This window comes from Danio rerio, chromosome 6, assembly GCF_052040795.2.
Source record: "Danio rerio strain M-AB ecotype USA chromosome 6, GRCz13ab, whole genome shotgun sequence".
Taxonomy (NCBI): domain Eukaryota; kingdom Metazoa; phylum Chordata; class Actinopteri; order Cypriniformes; family Danionidae; genus Danio; species Danio rerio.
The window spans coordinates 14,098,277-14,124,326 of record NC_141026.1 but is presented as its reverse complement, the minus strand read 5'-3'; the positions used below and the strand labels follow the sequence as shown (position 1 = coordinate 14,124,326).

The 26,050-nt window shown below is 36.5% G+C and overlaps 2 protein-coding genes across 4 annotated transcripts in view; both read right to left on the bottom strand.

Moving 5' to 3' along the window:
* The window catches only part of stk24b (serine/threonine kinase 24b (STE20 homolog, yeast)), an 835,587-nt gene that overhangs the window by 86,064 nt on the left and 723,473 nt on the right, over positions 1-26,050 (bottom strand). Inside the window, exon 10 of the transcript XR_015492652.1 lies at positions 12,384-12,567. The gene's annotated coding sequence lies outside the window, so the exon portion shown is untranslated. The remainder of the gene's footprint in view (positions 1-12,383; positions 12,568-26,050) is intronic.
* Positions 532-26,050, bottom strand: ndufs1 (NADH:ubiquinone oxidoreductase core subunit S1). Of its 3 annotated transcripts, NM_001007765.1 has the most exon segments (19): positions 532-896; positions 1,016-1,088; positions 1,177-1,311; positions 1,749-1,924; positions 2,201-2,355; positions 2,469-2,629; positions 8,261-8,390; positions 8,486-8,614; positions 11,137-11,282; positions 11,392-11,506; positions 16,090-16,224; positions 16,370-16,555; positions 18,651-18,781; positions 18,880-18,961; positions 22,057-22,133; positions 22,239-22,346; positions 25,102-25,193; positions 25,318-25,394; positions 25,982-26,025. In NM_001007765.1, coding segments are annotated over 18 exon segments (2,196 nt in total). In that variant the 5' UTR covers positions 25,391-25,394; positions 25,982-26,025; the 3' UTR covers positions 532-804.

Genomic DNA, 26,050 nt, shown 5'->3' with positions numbered 1-26,050 from the left:
CAGTTGCAGAAGAATTGTATGCAAAAGTGTTTGACATTATTAATAATCAAATGTTTACATGCCCAAAAGGTAAAAACAAAATCATGATAAATCCATTCATTTGCCATTTAGGAAAATATAATGAATTAAAAATAATCTAACAACTACAGTTTGTTCTCTGCATTACACTGCACTTGTACCTATAAAGGGATAGTTCACCCAAAAACTCATTTACTCACTCTTTAATTGTTCCAAATCTGCTAAATTCACCTGTTGAACACAAAATAAGATGTGTTGATGAAGGCTGTAGCCATTAACTTAGAATAGCCAAGAAATGGAAGTAAATGGTTACAGGTTTTTAGCTGTTTTACATATCTTCTTTTGTGTTCAACAGAATAAAGAAACTAATAAAGCTTTGCAACCACTTTAGGGTGAGTACATTTAATAGAACGCATTTTCTCCTCACATTTCCATTCTAGCCTCCAAATAAACAGATTTTCCACTGCGCATGTACTATGAATACCCAGCGATGTAAATGGCGACAATAGTATATTGATATAATACATTTTATTTTTATTCATCATAATAAGAGCTTTCCAAAACAAAGCAGACCTCATTCAGATTCATCGTGGGAATGAAAACTTTACAACACCGTTCAAAGCCTATTTAAATATGAGCACGTTTTAATTAGGCTCTTGTGCAGCCCGTGCAAGAACACACAGAGAGCTGAGTAAGCAGAAACAGAGGTTTGTGTTCGTTCATGTACGTGACGAAGACTACTTTTGTGCGTAGTACTACGGACAGATCGGTATGCCTGAAAGGTTTTTAACAAATTGAGGGCTCATCAACCGCTGCTGCTCCCTCGGTCACAGCTTTCACACACTTGGCCATTGTCGGAGAAGCTCTGCTGATGGGGTCTGTGGTGGAAGACAAACAAAGTCAAAATAAATAAGTTGAAAGACATACATTTTGCTTACAGGATTACATCTTGCATTTAAGAATAATAATAATTAAATGAATATATTTGTTACTCTACCTGTCATGTAGAAATCCTTTACTGTGAGCTGAGGAGGGACAAGAGGAGCTGCAAGCAATGACTGATTCACAGCCTGACGAGAAAGGAGGACATTACTGATCTGTTCAAATAGTCCACATTTCAAACTAATTTTGTACATGGACTGGGCAAAAAACACTTACATTTGAAAGCTCATGAGCCTGTTTGAAATAATTGGCTTCCTCTACATCGTCGTATCTCACCAGGTTAGGAGAAACCTCAGCCAGCCTTCTCCTTACCTCATCCAGTGTGTCATACGGCAGCGTGACTCCTACCAACTGAGTACACACACACAACAAAATCAACAACATAAGAATGTAGACTAAACAACACGCACTTTAATCTAGAAGACAGCTCTATCTTATGGATGTGCACAGTTGTGAGTTTATCTCTTTAACTTTCCTCCCTAAATAAGTAGAACTAGAGTTTGGATCTCACAATTGTATGCTGTAAACTTGTATTTGCAAGTTAAAAATTTATTTATTTTTGAATTCCGTTTACATATAGCAACTAAAAACATTCAGGCTCAAAAATAGCAAATGTTTTTTAAAAAATAAGTCAAAAACTTACTTTAAATTATTGGTGTCCATATAAACGTAGTCAGTGACTGCTTTTTTTTTTCTAACATTCTTCATTGTATCTTGAAATTAATAAACAATTTGAACCACCTAAGTGCCTATCCCTAAACTATCCCTATAAAGTACAAAGATTTTACCTCAGAAACGGCACGCAATATCTTCCAGTCCTCACGTGCCATACCAGGAGCGGTGACTGCCACCCTGGTCTGCTGGGCACGGCCCTCTGTGTTGACGTAGGTGCCAAACTTTTCAGTGTACGCAGCACCAGGCAAGATGACATCAGCAATAGGTGCACCTACATCACCATGGTGACCTGGACAAGCATTTGTTACCGTTAATCCCAAACTAATATGACTGAATGTAAGCTGCTCACCTTAAGGTTGTGGCATTCAGGGATGTCCAAACTCGAGGAGGGACGGTGTCCTTCAACACACCTGCCTGGAGGTTTTTGTATACCCAGAAAGAGCTTGAGTAGCTGGTTCAGGTGTGTTTAATTGGAACTAAAATATGCAGGACACCGGCCCTCCAGGATCAAGTTCGGGCACCCCTGGTGGCATATAACACAAAAAATGCAACTGTGGTTACTGACCCTGGTAAACGATAAAGCTATCTTTGGGAAGGTCTGCTCTGGTGATGCATCCGGCATCAGCTCCCAGGAGAAACAGCACTTTGGGAGGATTCTTCCGAATGGCATCAACACCAGGTTTATAACCCAAGTCCAGAGCTGCCACTTGACTGGCCACCCTACAAACGTGTATATGATAACATTAGATCTTGTGGAAAGAAAATGGTCTACAAACCCAATTCTTTTAATCACAGAGAACATCAAAACTGAGACAAAGTAGGCAACGGCTGACCTGTGCAGTACATTGAGAACCTTCCATCCCTCCTCAACACCACTGCTGGCCCGAGCATTTTGAGCAATTGTGGACACAGCCTTTAAGATGGCTGCCCCATCATCCCTCTGAAGAGCAGAGCTACCCACCACCACGATAGGCTTTTTGGCTTGGCCGAGGTCCTGAAATACAAACTCTAATTCAATAGGTAATTTCTGATAATGTCATGCTTGGAGACAATGCATGACTAGCCAGTTAAAGCTATTTTAAAGGATTAGTTCTTCCAAAAATCGAAATTCTGTTATTATTTACTCACCCTTATAATGTAACCTCTCAGAGACCTTTGTTAAAGGGTCACGAAACACATTTTTTGAGCTGTTGACAGTCGTATATGTGTCCCACACTGCTAAAAACACTATTTGGACACCTATATTTCACTAAAAAGTGTAAATTGGTTGTTTTTGCGTTATTTCAAGCAAATTCGTACTTCCGGTTTGAAACGAATTTTTGAAGCTGCGTCACGGCGATGACATAATAGTGTTGTATTCCAGCGTGCAGACTGGGCCTCTGTGCCAGAGTGAGTCTTATTATGTCTTACAGTGTGATGCATTAATGCATGAGTAAGGCTTGGTTCAAACCAATAAGCGCGCTCTATTGTGTAACTTCATTAATATTCATTACTGTCATAGTGTTTAGACGACAGAGACGCCACGTTGTGTTGGCAAAACAAGCGTGAAGGGTTGCTTTTATAGTTTGCTGCCGTTAAGTTTTGTTTTCATTTTCTCTCTGTGAGAGCTCATCTGGAGTCACGCGTGGATTAACAGTGTACGCGACGCTCGACAACAATAACTTACGTGTCTAAGGAGGATTATTGTTTACCTGAGAGCTGTTCTCATCTGCAAACGCTGAGATCTGGATTCGCTTTAGTCTCCTCTTAATAAAGACGCGGCTCTAGTTGCTGGTGATTGTCCTGTCTCTACAGATTTGGTAAGTGAGCGACCAGTGCTCTTTGTTTATTCAGTTTGTTCGTATTGAACCAAGTTAACTATTGCACCGAGTGTAAACATGTTAGCACTACAACCAAACTTTAACCTAGTGTAGGATTTTCGCCGCATTTAGTGACCGGAATAACACACGCGGCTTTCTGACACTACCTGCTGTGTGCATCGAAGTTTCCGGGAAATGCTGAGTTTTTTTTTCTCTCATTCACCGTGCGGTATCAAACATTGCATGAAAATACACGCTTAGAGCAGTTCCTCGAATCAAATATTTCGTTTGTCGCGAGGGGCATGAATGAATTCCCTGAATAAAAGAGCCAAACTGCAGTTAAAGCCCACCATTTAATAATTTGGCAAATAATTCGACTACAGATGTCCATGTAAACACAGTCACTTTGTCCCCTGTGTGGGTGTGTGTTTTGACTCGGAAAGTCAGCGTGCCCAAATAGACACTCCCACACCAAGCCTCTTTACTTTCTCCGACACTCCCCCCTAAACAAAGCTGAACACGCCCACTTTCTGACTTTTCCAAAGTAGAGGTGTGAAAACACCCTGCTGAAACGAGGGGGTTTCATGGCCCTTTAATTTCTGGAACACAGATATTTATATGAAATCAGAGAGCTCTCTCATCCTCCACAGAACACAATGGCCCGAAGATGTTTAACATTTTCTGTGACTGCAGTGGTTCAACTGCAATCATATGAAGCTCCAAGCTCCTATTGTAAAACAATTTTGATATCCTCTGTCTATGCATCAGATTAGAGTGTGTTTACTATGGGAAATATGACATTTGCATTTCACACTAATCACTCTAATGAAAATCGGTTGTATTGCCCGAAGAAAATGTGTACCCTGACCCAGGACAGGAGAGGACATATTGGTGAAACAGTTGTGTTAACAGCAGGGTTCATACAGTCACATCCTAATGAAAATCAAGGACTTTTAAGCACTTTTTACAGCACCTATTTTTATTTTCAAGACTGAAACGCAACGTATTGAACACCTGAAATGTATTCTCAGCAACTCATAAAAACAATGCATAGGAACTATCTATTAATTTATACAAATGAAAAAAAAAACATTACTATGTATAATAAGTATAATAATTAATGAATAATATATTAATAATATAATAAACCAAGACTGACATGCAGCGTGTAAAACACCTTAAATGTCTTCTCAGAAATTTATAAAAATACTGCATTGGAACTATCTATCGATTTATACAAATAAAAACCATTAATAATGATAATAATATAGTAATTCCTTAATCATATATTAATAATATAATAAACCTGCACTAAATGTGCTTAATAACTTAATTATTTTATTTGTTGATGTTCTCTCACAGATGGAAAGAGAACAGAATATTTGTACTCAAGTAAAAATACAATTACACTGCTAAAATAATACACGTTTCAGTACTTTTTGACTAAATTTAATTAATAAATTTAATTAATTAATTAGGAGATTGTGATTGTAAACAGTCTGAGCACACACGAGATGATGAGAGGACTTGCAGGTTATTTGAAAAAGCCTATTTAAGAGCTCACTTACCAGTTTTTTGTGGCTAATGTACATGACTGTGCTCTCATGTTAAAATAAAGCACTCGCGACATTTGCAGAGATGAAAAATTGCGCAAAACCTGCATTCCCGTTCCGACATATATGGGTAATTCTTCAACTACGTGCACTTTTAAGTCCTTTATCCAAAAATATATATAATTTAGTTTAAATAAAAAAAATGTACTACCTTTCTATTATATTTTTTCATATTATTCAACCTCTTTTTAGGTGTCAAAATCACTGTTTTCACCTTGTCGCACACCCAGAGTTAAGCTTCAAAAATGAAAATAACATTTTAAAATATAATTTATCTGGTAACTATTAATTTATCTTAATGAAGTACTAGTAAAATAATTAAAATATTTTATTTTATCAGTGTCATTTCCATCACGACACTATAATGTCGCTTTAAAAAGTTTGTGTGTAACGCCTGTTTCACACCGCAAGCGTCAGCGGCGCGTGAGCAGAGCGTGAGCAGCGCGTATGTCGAGCAGTAGCAGCACGCAGGCGTTTGCCTTTCACACCAGCTGCGTCTGCAGCGCGCAGCTCTTCGGCAGCTGCTGCTGAGATCAACCTATCTCTGTCTATTCTATCTAGTTATCCATGTCTCTCTATATACAAATACACTTTTTAATCTTTTCATCTGTACCAAGGCCCCTGCTGTTTCATTAACCTGCAAATGTTTATTTTACAAATTTTATAGATCAAATAGTACTGTATGCTTCTAAAGCTAACTTATATGAGAATTGTCTACAGTCAGAAGACAATCGCCTGTGATATCATGTCATTTGTTTTTTGATTATCAGGTTGCTGTAGACCTAGTTATAATAATATTTATACAATATAGTTATAATGATATTTATACTTGATCAAACTAGTGTTACTTTCTCCACTTCAGTGCTGTCCAGCGGCAGAATAACAGCTCGTTAATTCATGCTCGTGCAGATGATGAGACGGACAAAAGTAATTAATGCATGCCATTCTTTTACTTATTTTCGTTTTGTCAGATTCACAGTGCAAACAGCTCCCGGTAGGAATAATTCGAGTGAACATAAAACAAAGCCGATTAAAACTTTCTTGCTCTGCTAGCTGCACAGAACACAGCGAGCTCACATAATCCAGCATGCGTGTCGCACTACACTACCCACAATACACTTCGCTATGGACTACAAATCCCGTAAATATTCCATTTCCCCTCTCCTACAACACTAGTGTGCAACTTAAGCAAAACTGATAGTAAAATAGTTTTACATTTGGTTTTGTAGTTCGGGCCTAAATAAATGTTTGTTGCCGTTTTAAGTTCATTTGAATGACTATATATAAACCATTTGACATTATTAACGTATTTATTGGGTAAAATTGTTAGTTTTTACTGTCATTCAATGTGTTTTGGTCATTCTCAATGCACTGTCACTTTAATTGAGCGTGAGCAGCGCGTCAAAAATAGACCCAGCGCCGAAACTATCGCTGCACTGCTGCTTCGGCGACGCTCACGTCTCGCTCTGACGCGCTGCTGCTGCGTGCGGTATGAAAGCTCTAATCTGTTAACATGGACGCCGAAAACACACGCGCTGCTCACGCTCTGCTCACGCGCCGCTGACGCTTGCGGTGTGAAACAGGCGTAAGATTATTTAGGTGGTTTCTGGGAAAATGAATGGTGCCATCTGGGAACATGTTCAAGATGGAGGGGATTTACATTTTTATCAACAACACTTCATCAAGGTAAATATTGTTTGATAAAGAAATACATTTATTCTACGTCATTTCCAAACATGTTGCACCTTTAAAGGATTTTTTTAAAAACCAAACAATATTAAGTTGAATAAGAGTGTTTTGTATACATAAAAAGGCTAGTAACAATTCAAAGCTAATCGGTGGAGCTATTTTTCATTTTTTTACAATAAACTGTTGAAATGTCATTTCCACCACTGTCATTTTAATCACCACACACATTTAAAAAATATATATATATAAAAAGTTCTCATCCCACATTAAAAGTGTGTTCACAATGTATAAGTTTGTGCTCTATTTAATATACAAATTCTGTTTATTTATTTTCTAATAAGCTCTTTACCAAATTAATATGAAATTTTAGAGGTTTACAGGTGTACAATTCAGCATACAACTAATTTATTTAATTGACATATGTATAATTATTATATATATTGTGGAAAGATTGGTTAAACTAGAGACAAAAATGATCTTAGACCATGTTTGACTGCCACAACTTATTTTGTTTTGAAATAAGCTGTAAATTGAGATGTGGTGAAATTCACATTTGTTCAGTTCACGATGGGAAAAAAAAAGTTAAATATGAACAATTTGTCCTCTTAAAGATCTTAAAACTAGACAAATTGTTTAAAATTATGAGGCTATGTTACCATTATTTTGAACAAGTTTTTTTACTCAACTTCAAAAGGTTAAAAGTGCCCATAGTTGAAGAATGGCCCATATACTGTATTAATCCAGGCTTCAGAAGAGTGACAAATCTGAGGCGAGTAAACTCACCGTTGGAGAGAAGAGAGCCAAACGTGTGTGTAGATCGTCAAAATGGCAGGAAGTATGTCCGTGGTTTAATTACTCGAGTTAATAACATAGACACCTCTATAGTCAAAACATCCAAAAAGCATTATTCCAATAAAACATTTGATTTTAAGTTGTTATTTTCTGCCACTTCAACACAGAAAGGCCTTTGTCCCGCCCTTATGTTTCACGCAAAACTAGACAAGGTCGACTGTGATTGGCCACTTTTCATGTCAGTCAAATCACCGTAGTTTGTGCGGGTATTTTAGCATTAAATTGTCACAAAAGTTCACAAACATTTGAATTTTTTCCGGTGTGAAAATTGCATTTAAATTCTCCTAATCCTAATTTTAAGCACTTTTCAACAAGCCAATTTTCCAGGTATTCCAGGCCTTGAATTTCTTAAAACCAAATTCAAGCACTTTAAGCACCTTGTGCGAACCCTATTACAGTTTCTTTTTTCTAAAGTGTTGATATGATTATAGCTGAACCACTGAAGGAATGTTCTGAATATGTTTTTGGGTCCTGTTCTGGGCATCTCAGGACTGTTGCCATCTATAAGAGAGCTCTTGGATTTTATCTAAAATATCTTAATGCGAGTTCTAAAGTTGAACAAAGGTCTTATGCGATTGGAACAACATGAGTTCATTCAGAATTAGCAGAATTTGCATTTTTGAGTGAACTAACCCTTTACGCTGACAAACTTCAACAACACCATAATGCTACCTTGCAGAAAGGATGTGTTCCAGCAGCAATGTCCTGCAGAACCTGTGTGGTTTCACCCAGATGGTTGTAAGAGTAGCTCAGATCCACATCATGACCCACCATGGCCACTTGGAGCTCATTATGCAACCAACTAAATAATGGGATAAAAAGAAAACAGAAAGATGGAGTGAAATGACACCCAGTTGTCTGGTTAAAACGGCTGCAAATAGCACACAGTGGCTATACCTCTTGCGGATACGTGCATTGAAGAGAGGAGCCTCATAACGAGGGTTTGTCCCAATCAGTAGCAGAAGGTCACACTCCTCAATACCAGTGATACGGCTGTTCAAGAGGTAATTGGAGCGCAGGTCAGATCTAAGGAGCCAACAGAGTAGAATTAGTTTAAATGCTTAAGGAGTAGTTACGCCAAAAAAAGAATAGTCTATCATTAATTGTGACAAGAAAACAAAATATTAACAATGAATGAAGATATTTACCTGCATTAAAAGTTCATTACAAACATTATTTTCAATCTTTAAGACCATTCATGAAGAAACCACTTGGATTTTTCCAAACTCAAATGTTCTTGTGTCTGGTGTCAAGCAAAGACTGTATAAGCTGTTGTTTTCCATATTTAAAGTGCTGATGATGAATGTTTTATGTGAATAAAAGCCTAAATTAGATCTATTCATCAAATGACCCCTATAAACACTCTTATTTTTAAGTTTGCGCTTTAATGAATGGAGAGAAATCTTTTAGGTTGCAATCGAATTAACTTAATTTAGCATTTCAAGGATGAACGCAAGTCTAATGGGTTTAGAATGACACAAAGGTGAGTAAATGATCACAGTTTTCTTTCTGGAACAATTATCAGTAAACCTATCAGGACTTCTGAAATCAAGTCAGACAATAATTCAACAAGGATGACTGTTGTTACATGCTGAAGTTAAAATAGCTTGAAAGGCAAAAGCAGGAGTTTTTTTTAGTGTTTTGAGTTTATGATTTAGTTGCTTTGGTGTTCTGGGTGACTGCAAAGTGGTTACTTATTTGCACATGTCATATTCTTGGTCATAAGCAGGGCCAGACGGAATCTGCGGACGTTTTTTGCTATTTCTGCTGAGAATTTTGGTAAAAATCTGCGTATTTCTGCGTATTTATTTTGGGAGTATCCAGAGGAGTATCATAACTAAAACCTTAATATATTAAATAAAAAGTAATAAATTACTGAATACAAACTGGATAAATTCAGATTTACACATTTACTCAAGTAAATAAACAGAATTAATAATGGGCTAAAAATCTGCAGAAATCTGCGGAATCATAAGTACGCCCACACAGAATCTGCACACAGAATTCCCCAGATTTTTAGCCCATTATTGAGTCTGTTTATTTACTTGTGTAAATGTGCGTAAATTTATATTTATTCAGTTTTAAAAATTTATTTTAGTAATATTATTGCCTATAATGAAAATATTTATATGATTTATTTACAATATAGTTAGTAAAGTAATATTTTCTGTCTTTTAGAAGAGGTATTATATGAGAGAATTGCTTTGTTTACCAAATAAAGTGGATCTAATTGGATTTGCATTGTAAACATTAAAATACAAGTTAAAGGGTATTAATTTTCATTTCATATATTGAGGTTTTAGTTATGATACTCCTTAATACATTCTGCATAAACTTTTACCAAAATTCTGCACAGAAATAGCAAAAAATGTCCGCAGATTCCATCTGGCCCTAGTCATAAGTCATAAGGGTTAGTTCTTCCTGAAATAATAATAATCATAATAATAATAATAATCTGTAATCATTTACTCATCCTCAAATCATTCCAAACACACAAGAAATTTAAATATCTTCAGATTATAAATGAGGATAATTTAAATAAAATCTTGGATTCTTATCGCCCATGAATGATGCTTCAAAATATTTAAAAAAAATTAAATTGAGTCGTTTAATCCAATAATCTTGATAATCGTGATTAGTTTATAAGATGAACAGGTTTGTAGGCCTACATTCTCAATAATGAATATTGATCAGCAAATATTTACAACATCTAAATTTGGTCACAGAAGCTCAAGCATGCTGGTTTGATGTTGAGTGGGGGAAAAAAATTGTAGTATTGAAAAAGAACTGATTATTTCTGTGTACATCTGAGTCTCTCAAGAACCAATAAGCCTTTATCATGCAAGTTGATCAAAGTTATTGATCAAAGGATTTGTGTTTTTGGTCTGTTGATAAACATTTTTATCAACCGTGTGTATTGAGTGAAAGAAATTCAATGGAGGAACAAAATTGTCTAGTCATTAAAAATACCTTTATTTGTGTTGTGAAGGTAAACAAAAGTCTTTTGGATTTGGAACAACTTGAGGGTGAGTAAGTTATGACAACTTCCAGTTACACTATTTTGAGTCACATTAGCTACTGTGTACTAAAAGTAAGTGCAGTGTACTTATTGTGTTGATATGGTACTGCAGAAGATTTATGGGGTTTTTAAGCTGGGATATGTGTAGGATTAGGGACAAGTTCGGTGGTATAAGTAGGACAAAGGGTGTGTTAAAGTGTAAGGATCAACTGTAATTATAAATGTAATTACAAAAACTAATTACATGCACATACATTTTAAATATGAGTACAATGTATGTACATAATAAGTGCATTGTACCAAATTATTCATTTATATGTACATAAATGGTATATAATGTGACAAAATAAAGTGATACCAAATTTACATCATTTAAAATGGGTAAACTAACCGCTTTGAGCAATTGCAAAATAGATGTTTGCAGTAATAGTATTACTTTTATGTATACACCAGTATATCCTTGAAATCAGTGTGAACAAAAAAGTAATTATGACTGAAATTAGACAGGCTAGATTTTATGGGGACTCACCCAGCACCAGCCATTGGGAAGATCTCCTCAGTGCAGAGAGACTCGCTGTCCAGTTTGTTCAGCAGGTCCTTCAGAGCCACCAGTGCCTCAGCGTCCACCATCCCACCAGCAATAGCTCCAATCTCAGAACCTTTAACTCCCTGGAGCTGCAAAACATAAATCACAACCACTGAAATCTTTTGTCTACAAATGTAACAGTGGATCACACTAAAATGATTCTTGAACGCTTCAGGTTTATAATATGCAGTCACTCACTGCTCCGGCCACACGCGTAAGGACATCTTCCCAGGTGGTGGAAACCAGCTGCCCGCTAGCATCCCTTACCATGGGCTGGGTCAGACGCTGCCTCTTCAGCCCATCATAAGCAAACCTTAAAGATGGTGACACCAGGCTAAGAATGAGTGTGTTTGAACCAAGACAGAGGTGTTTTCATATTAAAGAAGTCCCATTATGCCCCTTTTTACAAGATGTAAAATATAAGTCTCTGATGTCCCTAGAATGTGTATGTGTAGTTTCAGCTCTTTAAAAAAATGCCCCATATAGGCTTTCATCAAAACTTGGTGACTGTCACTTTAAATTCAAATGAGATTGTGCTCCCTGCTCTCTCATGTTTCAGCAAAGCGGTGGATTACAAAACAGAACTAACATTATTTCTGTGAATGCCAAAATAAGTGGTTCAGAAGAGACTACAATGTTCTATTATGCATCTTAAACCTCAACATTTATAATGCCTCTTAGGCCCCGTTTACACTAGTGCGTTTTAGTTTTAAAACGGCGTTTTAGATCACAAACGATCCGCGTCCACACTAGCGTTTCACCTAGCATCTCTGAACATATCTCCGTCCACTCTACGCCACCAAAAACGTATATCACGTGACGATTCGCTCACTCTGGGCATGTGCGTTCTAGTATGAACAGAAAGCATACATCTCGCTCGGCATTTTGTTATTGTTAGTCAACAAACGCCGGTTAAACATTAAACGCGATGGCAAAGAAAGCAAGAGAGGTATTTTTGTGGACAGACGACGAGGTTGAGTTGTTACTAAATGTAACAAATGAATCACTGCACAATGTCGCCTAAAACAGACAATAGTGCAAACAACGCTCCCTTTCTGTGCCCATGTTGTTTACAGTACTGTCTTCCGGTAGCGTTAAAGCCATGTGTTATAGTCATGTGATAGGGACTTGACGAATAAGGGAAGGATACGCAATGACACAAAAGCCCCAATCAGGTAGCGAATCTCAGCAGCCCCGCCTCCGTTTTCAGATGTCTCAGTTTTTCCTCATCCACACTAAAACGGAGCAGCAGCGTTTTAGAATGAAAACGGCCTCTCCACCGTTTTCAAAACGCCCCGTTTTCGGCGCTCGAGAACTCCGGCGTAGTGTGGATGGATGGTGTAAAAAACGAAAACGCATTAGTTTAAACGGGGCCTTAGTCGCTGACAATGTTTTCAGCAGGTACAGAGTGAAAACTTTTCATGGCGACAGCTGCTTCTCACTCAGAGCTGTCTAAGGGTGCTTTCACACCTACACTTTTGTTTCGGAACCGGTCTCGTTTGCCCAGTTAGCGCGGTTCATTTAGCATATGTGAAACCAGCAATCGCACTAGGATCCGCGCTCTGAGATCGCTTGAATGAGGTGGTCTCGGCTCGATTGAAACGAACACTGGAGCAGATCCCAGCGCAGTTATATCACAGTGTTTTATGGATATGTAATAAACATACGGCTATATGAAGAGAGAATTATGAGTAGGGCTGGAAGGAATGTGAGGAGAGTTTACTCACACGTGACTTGTTTTAGCTCTTTTGGTCCGTTTAGAAACTTTGCAGTGTGAAAGCGAACCGCTCCAAGAGCAACAATGCATAGATATATACACTAGATATCGCATAGGGACCCTCAGCATGCGTCAATAGCGCCGCCACATTGGTACAGTGCTCCCAGGACAAATGTCATTCAACCGCACTAGTCAAGACAGTGTTATTACGTAAAGATGCGGGACTTTAGCACTGTCTACAGGTGTAGTAACAAGAAAACAAAGCACAAAGGCAGAACATTTCATAGGTAATATTACGTTTTTTTCTGTTTATAAATGTTCTGAATTTTTCTGCTAAACAGGTAACGTTATTGATGATAATACAGTCACTTACTGCATTCATCATAAGGCAAAGTAGCTCCAACTTGCACTAAACACTCGGCTTATGCTAGTTTTGTTGAATAAAATCAGCAAACAATGCAAAAAAAAATATGACAACGAGATGCTGCGCTGCCAGAAACTTGTATTATTGTCGGCTAACGTTAGTGAAAGAGTCGTTCGGGGGATACATTCACAAACGAATCGCTCTCTCTGCGTCAGTATGAGAAGTGAAAGCAGGAGAGGAGGTGTGTTTCAGGACACAGATTATATTAAATTTAACAGGGAGGGTGAATGGTACATTTCTGTACACACAAACACAAGCTTGTTGTCAGGAATGCCCATGCGGTCACTGATCCATCAATGTAGAAAAGTGATGTAAAATTATAATTTTCGTAATTAGAAAAAAAAATTACACACTAACATCCAGGAAAACTCCCGATTATAGATATATGTGTATATGTGTATATCTCTGGCTTTGGATGGCCACAGTCCTCCACTGTACCTTGGTCCCAAATTCATTTCAAAGGAGCGCTACCCTGTAGCAAGATGTCGGCGCTGTTGACGCATTCCGTCCAATAGACAACAATAGGCCAGGCGACATCTAGTGTATATATCTATGGCAACAATGTAACAATTTGAATCCCTGTTTTGAAACAACTGAATCGAATCACAGGTGTGAAAGCACCCTAAGATAAAGTGCGATTGTCACTAATGGGTGGGGCTTTCCCTCTCGAATGACATGTACAGGGTTCCCGCTCTTTCAAAAACAGCAGATTTAAGGACATTCTTTCAAGGACATTTTAAAGCACCAATTATTGATAAAGTGTGCATTATTCACCTTATTCTCCGCATATGAGCAAGATCAGCCATTTGAATCTTTTTACCTCAAGTCTTCCGGTCTCATTCTCTTCCATTCATTTTTAGATGCTAAAAACAGCTTGTTTTGCTGCTTGATGTCGCAAACTGATATTTTCTTATTATGTTATTCTACTTTGTCTGTATTGTCATGCAAACGCTTGTTTGTAGAGCGAGTTGTCTGACTGTTTTCTGCCGTTAATTATTCCTAGTCATTTCTCCCATAGGTAACTCAATCGGAAGTTCCAACACAAATCGCAAAAACGAGCGCACTTCCGCATTGAAGAATAAGGTCAATAATATTGAAATATATTTTTAAATCAAACATTTCTCAGTTATTTTCTGTTTTTGACAGCAGCACAGTACAACTGTTGAAATAACACTATAAACAAATTTTATTTCAAATTGAATTTAAGTGTTTTCAAGAACCTGTGCTTTTTTAGGTACTTTCCAGGCCTTGAATCCATGTCTAAAATTAAAGTACTTTGAAAAACTTTCAAGCATGGGAACCCTACATGTATAAAGGGTGAATGTTATTTATTCTCTGTTGCTGCAGAGTGTTTATAAAGTGCGATTATAAAATAAAAATAGAATTAATGTTCACCATTAGATGCTGTCTACAGTCACATACTGTTGCTACACTTAAAGGGTCACGAAACACCAAAACACATTTTTTGAGCTGTTGACAGTCGTATATGTGTCCCACACTGCTAAAAACACTATTAGGACACATATATCTCACTAAAAAGTGAAAATTGGTTGTTTTTGCGTTATTTCGAGCAAATTCGTACTTCCGGTTTGAAAAATTTTTGAAGCTGCGTCACAGCCATGAGATAATAGCGTGTATTCCAGCGTGCGGACTGAACGTCTGTACCAAGGCGTCCCATATTACGTCTCAGAGTGCGTTGCATTCATTCATGAGTATGGCTTGGTTCAAACCAATCAGCATGCTCCATTATGAATGCGCTGCAACTTCATTAATATGCAAGCTAGCTTTCTTAGACTGTACCTGAAACAGAGAGACAACACACGTCGTGTTGCCAAAAGTTGTGAGAAAAGAGTAAGAATTGTTTGGAGATAGCCAGTGTTGCTTTCGTAATGTGAAGTTTTTTATTTTCATTTTCTCTCTATGTGAGCACTGCTAGACTCACGCGTGGATCCGTAGACGTGACACGCGGCAGAAAAGCGTTTGTTTAGAACATTTTTTACCCGAGAGCATTTCTCATCTAAGGTGAGATCCAGATTTGCTGCTCATCTCCTTTAAAAAAGACGCAGCTCCAGTATGTGTTGATTATCCTGTCTACAGATTCGGTAAGTGTACGTGATCAGCGCCCTTTCTTTATTCATTCAGATGGCAAAGTTATAGTTGGTATGGTCAGCTGTACTCTTTCAGTGTTTAAAGACAGACCTTAGTCAAAATGACTTCTAAGTTACTTAGTTTACAGTATGTTAATATCACTACAATATTGAAAGATCCGCTGTAAATGCTGCTCTTTGAGTGTAAACACGTGAACACTAAGCAAACTTTTTCCGATCGTCGTGTTGAATTTTCACCGCATTTTGTGACAGGATAGTCTACACACACACGGCTTTCTGACCCCCTGAGTGCATCTGAGTTACAGAGAAATGCAGCTTTTTTCTCTTATACGATGTGCGGTATCAAACATCCCACCGTCATTAAACAAACTGTCTACCCTGCGTGTGTGTGTTTATTTGTACTCGGTCAGAAGCGCGTGCCCAAATGGCAACTCCCATTTTTATTCAAACCCTGCCCAATTTTCCTCCCCCGACACTCCCACCCAAACAAAGCTAGACACACCCACTTTCCTGACTTTTTCCAAACTAGAGGTGTGAAAACATCCTGCTGAAACGGGGGGGTTTCATGGCCCTTTAAACTTCTTTAAACCCCTTATAAAGGTGTCCTTTGTATAATAGGTCCCCTTTAAAAGAGCTCATGCGCTCACCTGGTCTTGTCAGATATCCATTCCTCATTGACATCTTCATTCATGCGGGGCAGAATTCTCATGACTTCACCACTTCTGGTGCTCACCACAATGTTGGAGCCAACAGCATCCAGCACGTCGATAGACTCGGTCTTTCTGTAGACACGTGAGAAAAGCATGTTTAAAGACAGGAAACAAATGCACAAAAATGTAAGCAAACCCACTGTTAAAAGATCACATAATTAACAACTAAAAGATCAAATTTAACAAAAGAGCCCACAATCCAATCCTCGGATAGTACCTGGTCTCCCAGGGTCTTGCAGTGAAGGCATATGGTTTAGATGTCAGTGCTCCAACAGGACACAAGTCGATTATGTTTCCAGACAACTCAGACATGAACATCTTCTCCACGTAGGTACCAATCTGCATGTCGTTACCACGTCCTGTGGTTCCCAGATCCTCCACTCCAGCAACTTCACTGGCAAAACTGCAAAGATACAAATAAAAATAATTCGATTTTGTACAAAAAGATGCATGACCAGTGCCAAGTTATTGTATAATGATGGTTTGTTCTGTAGACTATCGAAAAAAGTATACCTTAAAGGGGTAATACTTTTATCCTTAAAATGGCTTATAAAAAATTAAAAACTGCTTTTATTCTAGCCGAAACAAAACAAATAAGACTTTCTCCGGAAGAAAATTTATTATCACACATATTGTGAACATGTCCTTGCTCTGTTAAACATTATTTGGGAAATATTGTAAAAACAAAGGGGGGAGGGGGGGGGGGCAACATTTACTTCAACTGTATATTTGTTAAGTAGCATTACATACAATATATAAGCCATAAGAAAGACACTGGAGAATTATGAAACTTAAGGACCAAAAGTACATGCTGATATTTATATGGCAAAAGATGAGAGGAAATTCTAATAGCTTATATTGTAAATGAATGCGATCTACTAAAAGAGTGTTGCAGTCCTGTATGTGTGAATGTAACATGTTTACTATTATTGTTATTATTTATTATCAAATAATAATTATCACAGAGTATGTACAGGAATCAGAGTGAAATTCAATACATTTTAAGACCTTTTTAAGACTCTTTCAATACATTTTAAAACCTCTTAGCCACTTCAACTGGTAACATTGGCGACATATTAACTTTACTTTATTTACTAAATACTGATTGTAAGAAACTAATCCTAAACTAAAACATTATTTATATACTGAATAAAATGCTGATCTAGCAGGTGGCGCCTAAAACAGCAGGAATAACGGTGTTGCTTTGGTTACTGCAGTAACAAAGCAGCTTGATTTCAAGTCTAGCAGGATTTTATCGATGAACTACACAGCATCCCAATACTCGCAGATAAAATTCAGGCACTTTAGCTTTAGCATACAACTGAAACTGAATTTAGAAATAGTTTTGAAACAAATTTTTGCGCTTAACAAACGAAATTAATAATTTATAGACTAATGGATGTCTGTGTGTACAAGGTTTCCCTATCCACGAGAGCGAAAGTGAAAGTTAATAATTTATCTCTCATTCTCGCGCTGTAGATGCTCTGTTTAACTGTTTTCTTGCTAGTGAATTGCTCAGTTTTTCCACTTACACTTACTTTACGTCATGTAAATAGCAGTTTTGCCATGGCGCGACGCGACTGGCTCTTAAAGCGAATGGGAGATGAGACTCTGATTGGTTTATTCTCAAAACACACCTATAACTCATTAAGAAAATAAACTCAACCTTTTTAGACCATGCGCCATGGCGCAAAGCGGATTTTTCCGTCCTTTAATTAGCAAAAGTGGATTCTGACACACCCTGAAAGCGTTTGCGCCCTGCATATTGGGCTTTGTGCATGGACCGTCAAAATAGAGCCCTTTGTGTATATTTGATTGGAATTTGATCATAATTCCCAAACGTGAAATATGATTTATACAAATCAATTTCAAGCTGCATTCATAATGCACGTGTTTTTTTATGCCACGTAAAATAAAAATCTAAAGGGCTATTTAAAGAAAGCATGCTGAATGTCTTTACAGATTCAAGGTTGTGCTGTTGCAAATTGCCAGTTGAGCAAAAATGTATAATATATTACAAGTCAGCATGGTCTGCAGACTCTGCACACCTCTTTAATTGTTCAGAGAAAAAGCGCATACCAGAATCATCCCTACAGCTGTAATAATCCAGTGCAATTTCAGCATAATGTATTGCATGTCAAGTCGCTGTTATTTTTTTAAGCGCATGCAAATTACATCTGAACATTTGGGATATTATAGTATAGACAGTCAATCATTTAGATCAGATTTCCATCTAATACACATGTAATAAGTTTTAAACCGTAAATGTAGCTAAAAGGGATAGTTCACAAAAAAATAAGAACATTTCCTAATCATTTACCCACTCAAGCGATTTTCTTCTTCTGTTATACACAAAACAAGATATTCTGAAGAATGTCTGAAGACATCAGCCATTGACACCCATGCTAGGAACCCAAAATACAACGGAAGTCAAAAGCTGTTTCAGTGTATCTTCCTTTGTGTTCAACAGAAACTCTTCAGAAAGACTTCCAACTCACCGAACACAACGGGTGCACTGTATACAGCGAGTCATGATTGTTTTGATGAGCGGCCCGATGTTCTTGTCTTCCACTGCCCTCTTGCCTTCAGTAAAGCGGCTTCTGTCTGTGCCGAACATCATCGACTGGTCCTGTATATCCAGCACAACAACAAGATTATTAAAGAAATGCATCAAGGATGATTTCATTTTCCAGTCTCTCATAGGAATGTCAACAGTGCTTTTCTGACCTGCAGATCACACTCTCCTCCCTGATCACAGATTGGACAGTCAAGAGGGTGGTTGGCAAGCAAGAACTCCATGACTCCCTCTCTATCCAAGACAAAAAAATAATACAAACGCATTGAGACGCATGATAAAAACTCTGTTTTATTTACCTTATTCTGTAATGAGAAACTGCGCTCGTTTTTGAGATTGTTTTAGTTGCCTATGGGAGAAATGACAAGGAATAATAAACGGCAGAAAACTGTCAAACTACTTACTGTACAAACATGTGCTCATGACTATAAATAAAATGTGGAATAAGAAAATAGGAACATATCAGTTTGCAACATCAAGCAGCATAACAAGCTGTTTTTAACATCTAAAAATCAACGGAAGTGAATGGGACTGGAAGTCTGGAGTCAAAAAGATTCCAATGGCTGCGCCTGCTCGTATGTGAAAAACAAGGTCAATACCCATTTTATTTCTCCTGAACATCTCAATGCTTTTTTTTTTTAAATGGCTACACTATTTCTAATATTCACACATGCTTTTGACTGAATATCAGCATTTTTGAGATGTCAGTCTAAATCTTTCCGTTTGTAAAATAGTGATCTATGTTAATTTTGTTATGTTGTATATCGAAGTTTATGAAATGATTGTTTTTGTTTATGAGTAAAAAGATCAAATTAGACCTGCGGGATAAGACTGACATCCAAAAACTGGCACAGATTTTTATGGCTTAGCCTACATTTACATTTTGTCATTTAGCAGACGCTTTTATCTAAAGCGACTTACAAATGAGGACAAGGAAGCAATTTACACAACTATAAGAGCAACAAAGAATAAGTGCTATTGGCGAGTTTCAGGTCTGTAAAGTCTAAGAAGGAAAGTATTAGTAGTATTAGAAAATTTTATTTATTTTTATTTTTTGGGTACAGTTAGTGTGATATTCAGAGGCAATTGCAGATTAGGAAGTGAAGTGGAGACTAAATAGTTGAGTTTTTAGTCGTTTCTTGAAAATAGCGAGTGACTCTGCTGTTCTGATGCAGTTAGGGAGTTTATACATTTTATACATTAAATTATACATTTGTATAATTTCTAACTTTTAGTTTTTATTATTAAGACCTACATGAGTGAAATCCAGTAATCTGCATTTACAGTGTTATTAACAAGCTATGTCTTCAATTTTAATAAGGGCAATTGAATATATTTCATTATTAATGACAATGTAAAAAAATATAAATCATTAATTATATTGTAATAAAGTCATGATTAGCATCATGGTCGCACTTTATATTAAGGTTTCAACAAATTATTAGATTGGGTAATGTGCCTCTATTAGGTCCTAATATAATTTAAGCCAAATTACTTACCGAAGAACTAAATCATGCCAAGATAAAGTTAATTTAGAGTTTTTTCAGGATTTTAAAATGGGCAAAGTGAAGCTGGTAAACATTACGTGTGATTGGACGCATTTTACAACAAGGATCCATTAGTTAATGTCTGTTTATACATTTGCTAACATGAACAATCTTGCACAGCATTTTTTAATCCTAATTCAACATTTCCTTACTAACATTAGTTAATGTACTGTGAGTTACCAAGAACAATCAATAAACAACTTTATTTTCATTAACTAATGTTAACAAAGACGATTAAATGCTGTTTTAAATGTGCTGTTCAATAATTATTCATGTTAGTAAATATATAAACGAAGATTAACTAATGGAACCTTGTTGTACAGTTAACCAAAATCATACAGAATGTTTACCAGCTTCACTTTGGCCGTTTAAAAAGATTAAATTAGACCTGATTGACGTCCAAAAACTGGCACAAATTTTCATGGATTAGCTGACATTTGTATAATTTCTGACTTTTATTTTTTATTATTAAAACCTGCATGAGTGAAATCCTTTAATCTGCATTTACAGTGCTGTTATTAAACTAGGTCTTCAATTTAAATAAGGGCAATTGAATACATTTCATTATTAATGACAATGTGAAAAATATAAATCATTAATTATATTGTAATTAAGTCATAATTAACATCTTGGTCACACTTTACATTAAGGTTTTATTAGTTTCATTTACTTTACATTAAGGTTTCAAAAAATTATTGGTGTATAATGTGAGATTGGATAATGCGCCTCTATTAGGCCCTAATATAATTTCAGCTAAATTGCGTATCGAAGAACTAAATCATGCCAAAATAAAAGTTAATTCAGAGTTTTTTTTAGGATTTTAAAATGGCCAAAGTGAAGCAGGTAAACATTATGTGATTTTGGTCATGCTTACAACAAAGTTCCATTAGTTAATGTTAGTTTATACATATACTAACATGAACAATCTTGTACAGCATTTTTAATCCCAATTCAAAATTTCCTTACTAACATTAGTTAATATACTGCGAGTTACCAAGAACTATCAATAAACATCTTTATTTCCATTAACTAAGTTAACAAAAGACGTTTAATGCTGTCATAAATGTGCTGTTCAATGATAATTAATGTTAGAAAATATATAAACAAAGATTAACTAATGGAACCTTGTTGTAAAGTTGACCAAAATCATACAGAATGTTTACCTGCTTCGCTTTGGCCATTTTAAAATATCAAATTAGACCTGGGGGTCAAGCCAAAAACTGGCTTGATTTTCATGGATTTGCCAACAATTGTACAATTTCTGACTTTTTTCATTTATTAAAACCTACATGAGTGAAATCCTTTAATCTGCATTTACATTGCTGTTATTAAACTATGTCTTCAATTTAAATAAAAATTAGGGAAAATTGAAGTTTAATGACAATCAAACATTTTTAATTAATTAATTATAGTGTAATAAAGTCATAATTCACATCTTGGTCACACTTTACTTTAGGGTTTCAACAATAAATGTTGCTGTTCAATGATTATTCATGTTACTAAATATATAAACAAAAATTAACTAATGGAACCTTATTTTAAAGTGACCAAAATCACACAGTATGCGTGATTGCGCTTAGGCCATTTTAAAATCCGAAGTTACTCGAAAACTTGAAGTTAACTTTATTTTGGCTTTTAATTAGGCTCTTCGGTATGCAATTTAGCTTTAATTATATTGGGGCCTAAAGGAGGCACATTATCCCATCTCACACCATACACTGATAATTTGTTGACAGCTCTGTGTGTTTTGCAAATATCTTTAAAGCAGGCGACCACACAAACCTGGCTTTACGTGTTTTCTCTGAGTTGGTCAAAATGTTCCATCCTTTCATGACTGGCATTGCACATGCAGCAACAGGCTGTTGATGAAGAACAAATGGAGAAAGCGATGTATTTTGATGACAATCTTGAATATGTGCGAGCAATAATGTCATACTCATAGTGCGTTCGATGACGCATATTACCTTTGGCGCTCTTTCGATCTCAACCAGACACATACGGCAGTTACCGGCCACTGACAGACGATCATGATAGCAGAAACGAGGAATCTGCACACCAACTTTCTCACAAGCCTAAACACAATTAGCACGTGAGAATACATGAAATGAACAATTACTGCATAAACCTAGGGCAAAACTTATATCACAATTAAGTAATCTCATATCCTGAGATAAGGTGTATATGTGTGTGTGTGTGTGTGTGTGTGTGTGTGTGTGTGTGTGTGTGTGTGTGTGTGTGTGTGTGTGTGTGTGTGTACATTACAAGCGGCAACCTCCCGCTCTCCCTCAGAAAGCCAATACGGAAGTAACTAAAACTGCAATTCATCCGAAATTCCGCTAGACCTGGCCGCTCCTGGCTCCAAAATAGAGCAAATTTCAATTGAGCCCACTGTTAGAATGGCCAATTTTACAGCAGAAAAAAAGGTGTTTACAGCCTGGTACAAAAAAAGATTTTGGTTAATACAGCTAATATTACCCATCATGACAACTGTGAGGGGGGTGAATTTTTTTATAACTCATCCGTTTCCTTTATATTAAGTTATATTAAATTTGCATAATTAAGGGAGTGGCCTCTTGAGTGACAGCTAGGTCTCGTTGGTCGCCGTCACGTCACCTCAGCTGAATCCTGCAGATTAGCCACTGATCTCGGCATATTCATCGTATTTCTGTGTTGTTTTATGTGGCTTTACACAGTCAACTGCCTTTTGTACTTGTTTCCTACAATTATTAGATGGCATGGCATGCTGAGTGCACTTAATTGTGCTCACAAACCATTCACGTGGCCTCCGTTTCCCATGTGAGTAAAGTTATATACATATATACCATCTCTATACATTTATTTGTTTTATTTAAGATCATTTATCGTTTATATTTATATTTAGAGCTGTAATGCACTTCAGAATCTGTCAGATTGATTAGCTGTGGGCTCTAGAACAGTCGTTTGAAGCGTTGTCATACAGTGTTATGCTGGATTTTATCAATAGTCTTACATTAACTAACACAGACTGTATCTGAAGTGTTTGGAAGTAACTCGCGTTTTCCTCCTGTTGAAAAACGTCATAAGAACTATTTTTAGTGGCTCAATGTATTACAGCAGTGTTTTTAAAAGTCTAAACACTTTATTGATATAGTGTACTACCAAGCACAAGTGGTCAGAATACAAACGAGTCACAGGTGATAAAGTATTAAGCATTTCTCCCAAAGTAAAGTGTGTCTGAACCAGGTCCAAGCTAAATGCCAGCAGGTGTCTGTAGCTACGCTCACTCTCCGCCTCTTTGCCCTTGTTTGGTGTCCCGCCGTGGGTGTGATGACGCGCAAACAAAATGGCGACGGTTGGCCGCGCCTACTTGTGGCTTCTTTTACGCTCTTTAGAAACCTATCGGTGACGTCACAGATACTACGTCCATATATTTTACAGTCTATGTTACATTATATAGCTCACATGTAAATAACTATTTCTTTTCTACATTTTAAAGTATTTAGTATCATTATTTAAAGTATTAAGTAGGGCTGCACAATATATTGTTTCAGCATCGATATCACAATGTATGTATCTGCAATAGTCACATCACAGGAACTGCAATGTGATGTTTGAAAATAAATAAAACTCAAATCTAATAGTGTGAAATACGTTTTAATGTAATTTTAAGCCCAGTGTAAGATTTCAAGCAAATTTAAACAATTTGGACACATGAAATACTAAAGTTTGTCACTTTAACAAAGATGAATTGTTTATTTATAAACTGAAGACTATACAGTGTTCATTTACATTTGATCTTTGTGTTTCTGAACCTCAATTGTGTTAGACTCCACCAAAAACTGTGAAGCGCTGTTGATTTCATTTTTATCTTTGTTCTATTGTTTTCATCTGTGCTTTATTTTATTTGGCGTATTTTAGTATCATCATTTTGTATATTTTTTGCAGATGCACTCTCCTAAAATTATAAATAGTTTCCAAACAGAGTTACTCAAGTCATCTGGTTAAACTATATTCAAATGACAATATATCTTGCAGAAAATCTGATTGTCGCAATGTTCAGTTTTTTCAAATCTGCTTGTTAAGTGTGACGTCACACGAAGCGCCTTCCGGGTCCAATCGCTCTATTCAACTGAATGGGGAGACTCATGAAATGGTAATAACAAACGTGTACAAAGCGATTTAATACTTTCGAAAGTCACGATCGCAATATATATGTCCATGCCTAATATCCGATGGCCAGAAAGTGATTCATTGTTGTATAAATTGTTAAAATTTTGGTATTTGTTATGCAGCAAGCCCAGGGATTGTTGTGTACACTATGACTTTATGTAAAATTAACTTTAATGTGTGATAGGAATAAAACACGATAATAAACGAATGATTTCTTCACTCAAATGAATGGCGGCTTGAACCTGGAAACAGTATACATACGTCACAAACACGTCACCACTTAACAAGCGGATATTGTGCAGCCCTAGTATTAAGTATCAAAAATGCACTCATTCTTACACAATAATTTTTCTCAGTTTATTTAGAACTTTAGGGCAAATGTTTGATTAATAATGTCAAAATATATTATTTAATATTAATAAAATATAAGACACTTTTCAAAAGCTGCTTGTTATAGTCAAAAATAAAAAGAATGAAATATTGCTAAGTAAAACACTAAATGTAAACATAACACCGCCATGTAATATTGCACTCATATAAATTATGAAAAAGTATTACTGTAATCAACATATACTTTTTATTGTATAATGTGTAGTGTGAAACATTATATATAGAGTCATATTGCATAGTCCTAAATAAAAAAAAAATATTCAAAAGAAATGCCAGCTGTAATATTACCTGTAGTACAGTGGTTCCTGGCTCCACCATGACAGGTTTACCATCTACAAACACTTCAACCATATTGCTCGCAGCCCGGACGGAGGTCCGTACTGTCGTAAAAATAAACAAATGTGAGCAAAGACTTACAAGACAGTAAAGTTGCCTAGTACTCCTAAAAAAAACAGCACCTTGAATTTGAAAAGGCAAAAAGAAGAGACGTGTAGAGCAAATTACCATTGTTGGTGGTGGCAATGGAGCCCTTGGAATGAGCTGCCAAAGCCCGACTTACAGCTGGCAAACGCAACATGTCGCTGTAGGAGAAAATGCCAAGTGATTAGAAGCAAGTTGATCAGAACATTATCTAGGTTAACTATGGATAAACATGCCACTGTAATTTAAAATAGAAGGACACTGCACTGCAGTAAGAAGCCAAAAAAAAGAGAGAATCCTAATCATCAGAACTTATGTAGGAGAATTACATTAATAATTATAAATTAATCACATTTAAAACAATACATGGTGCTGACACTGACATAAGAATTCCCATGATTAGAATGACAAAAGCCAACATTGTATAACAGCAATATAACAAATTATTTGCACTCTAAAAAACAAAGCACAATATTTATAAAATAACATGTTAAGATTCCATCTTCATTAAATGCAAATTAAACATGTAAAAGCACTACTGTTGACATTTCAATCTGTACACACACTGGTTAGCAGGCTAGCACTGCTGCACTGTAACGTTAGCTTAGTCAAGGACAGGGAGAACGTTACTGTGAATTACCCAAGTTTACTATGCATTTAAAATGCCAGCATTTATTCACAAAGCAAACATCTATACATAACTCTTTTCACACTTCAGTCTACACTAAAAGCAATATTTAAATCTCACCTTGACGCTATTTGGCCTTCTAGACCAGAACAGCGCTACTGCCGTAGGTTCGGTTATGAGTGTATACTC